General features: G+C 63.7%; 1 protein-coding gene across 1 annotated transcript in view; it reads left to right on the forward strand.

Moving 5' to 3' along the window:
• Positions 1-127: 127 nt before the first annotated feature.
• The window catches only part of GABRE (gamma-aminobutyric acid (GABA) A receptor, epsilon), an 11,964-nt gene continuing 10,871 nt past the window's right edge, over positions 128-1,220 (forward strand). Inside the window, exon 1 of the mRNA XM_006902452.1 lies at positions 128-183. Within this exon, the coding sequence (XP_006902514.1) occupies positions 128-183 (56 nt within the window). The remainder of the gene's footprint in view (positions 184-1,220) is intronic.

Consider the following 1,220-nt stretch of genomic DNA (forward strand, 5'->3'; position numbering starts at 1 on the left):
GCGGGGCCGGGGCCGGGCTGTGGGCGGAGCGAAAGTTGGAGCAAAACCCCCACCTGCTGCCGCGGAGCTGCAGACCGCGCGCAGCCACTCGCACGCTTACAGGTGGTCGTGTCCGCTCCCCGCCGCGATGTCACCCCGAGTTCTCGTGCTCCTCCTGGGCTTGAGCATGCTCCTCCAGTCGAGGTGAGTCTCCTTCCCGGGGCCCGGCGGCCCTGGGCGCCCACTTCCCGGCCCAGAGCTAGCCCCCCGCCGGCGCTCCCGGGCTCCCGGCCCCCGACTCTCCGTGGCCGCGGCCCGCTCCCTCCCGGACAGGTGGCCGGGAAGGGTGGCTTGCCCCCTCTCCGCGCTGCTCCTCGCCACTCTCAGCCTTCTGCAACGGCATGGGGCAAGCACTCCCCTCCCTCCGAGGTGCCCCCGGGAAGAGGGGCGCAGCCGGGGGTCCCAGCCAGGGTAAGCTCGCGATCGGGCCGGGACCTCGGGAAGGTGGCACTCTGGGAGGGGACAAGACGGGGACGGGGGCTTGCGGCAAAGCGTCCCAAAATGTTAAGAGTGTTGGCTAGTCTGCCCTGGGCTGCTCGGTTCGTTTTTGAGCGCCTACTGGGTACCAGGCACTGTGCCAGGCGACTCTCACTTTTCTTGTTTCCCATCCCGCCTCTCAGTGCCAGTCCCCGCGTTCCCGCCCCGGCTAGGTCCCCTCCTGCCCCTCTCCCCTTCCTCCATAGAAGGCTCTAGAGGACCCCACCCGAGCCAAATGCTGGGAATGTTAATCTCTGAGGTCTGTGCTCCTGGCCCTGGATTCCAACCTCCTCCCCCGCCTTCCAGAGGCTTCAGCTTCCGTCACACACTCTTCCAGCCCTGGGACTATGCTAGAAAGGTTGCCCCCTGGATTTCTGGATATTTCGAAAGGAAGATAGCTGCTTTGTATTTCAGAGACGTTTTCCTGCTGAGTATGAACTGTCACAAGTTCCCAAGCTGCGTACTTGAATCTGTCCCAATCTTGTACTCTCGAAGTCTTTTTCTATTTAGGGGAGGGGGTGCCTCTCTCCGCACCAGTCTGTGCCAGTTCCCCTAGGTGGCTTCCTGCTGGCTCACAGAGCCCTTGGTGGGGCTGGCCTCAGCTGGGGCTGGCAGGGGTCATGTTTCTGAATGCGTACTAGGAATTTCCAGTCATCCACAGCCCTCCAGATGTGATGGGGGGTGACTGGGGAGAGCTGACATGG

Source organism: Elephantulus edwardii, unplaced genomic scaffold (genome assembly GCF_000299155.1).
Source record: "Elephantulus edwardii isolate Elephantulus edwardi_28Jun2011 unplaced genomic scaffold, EleEdw1.0 scaffold00415, whole genome shotgun sequence".
Classification (NCBI taxonomy): Eukaryota; Metazoa; Chordata; class Mammalia; order Macroscelidea; family Macroscelididae; genus Elephantulus; species Elephantulus edwardii.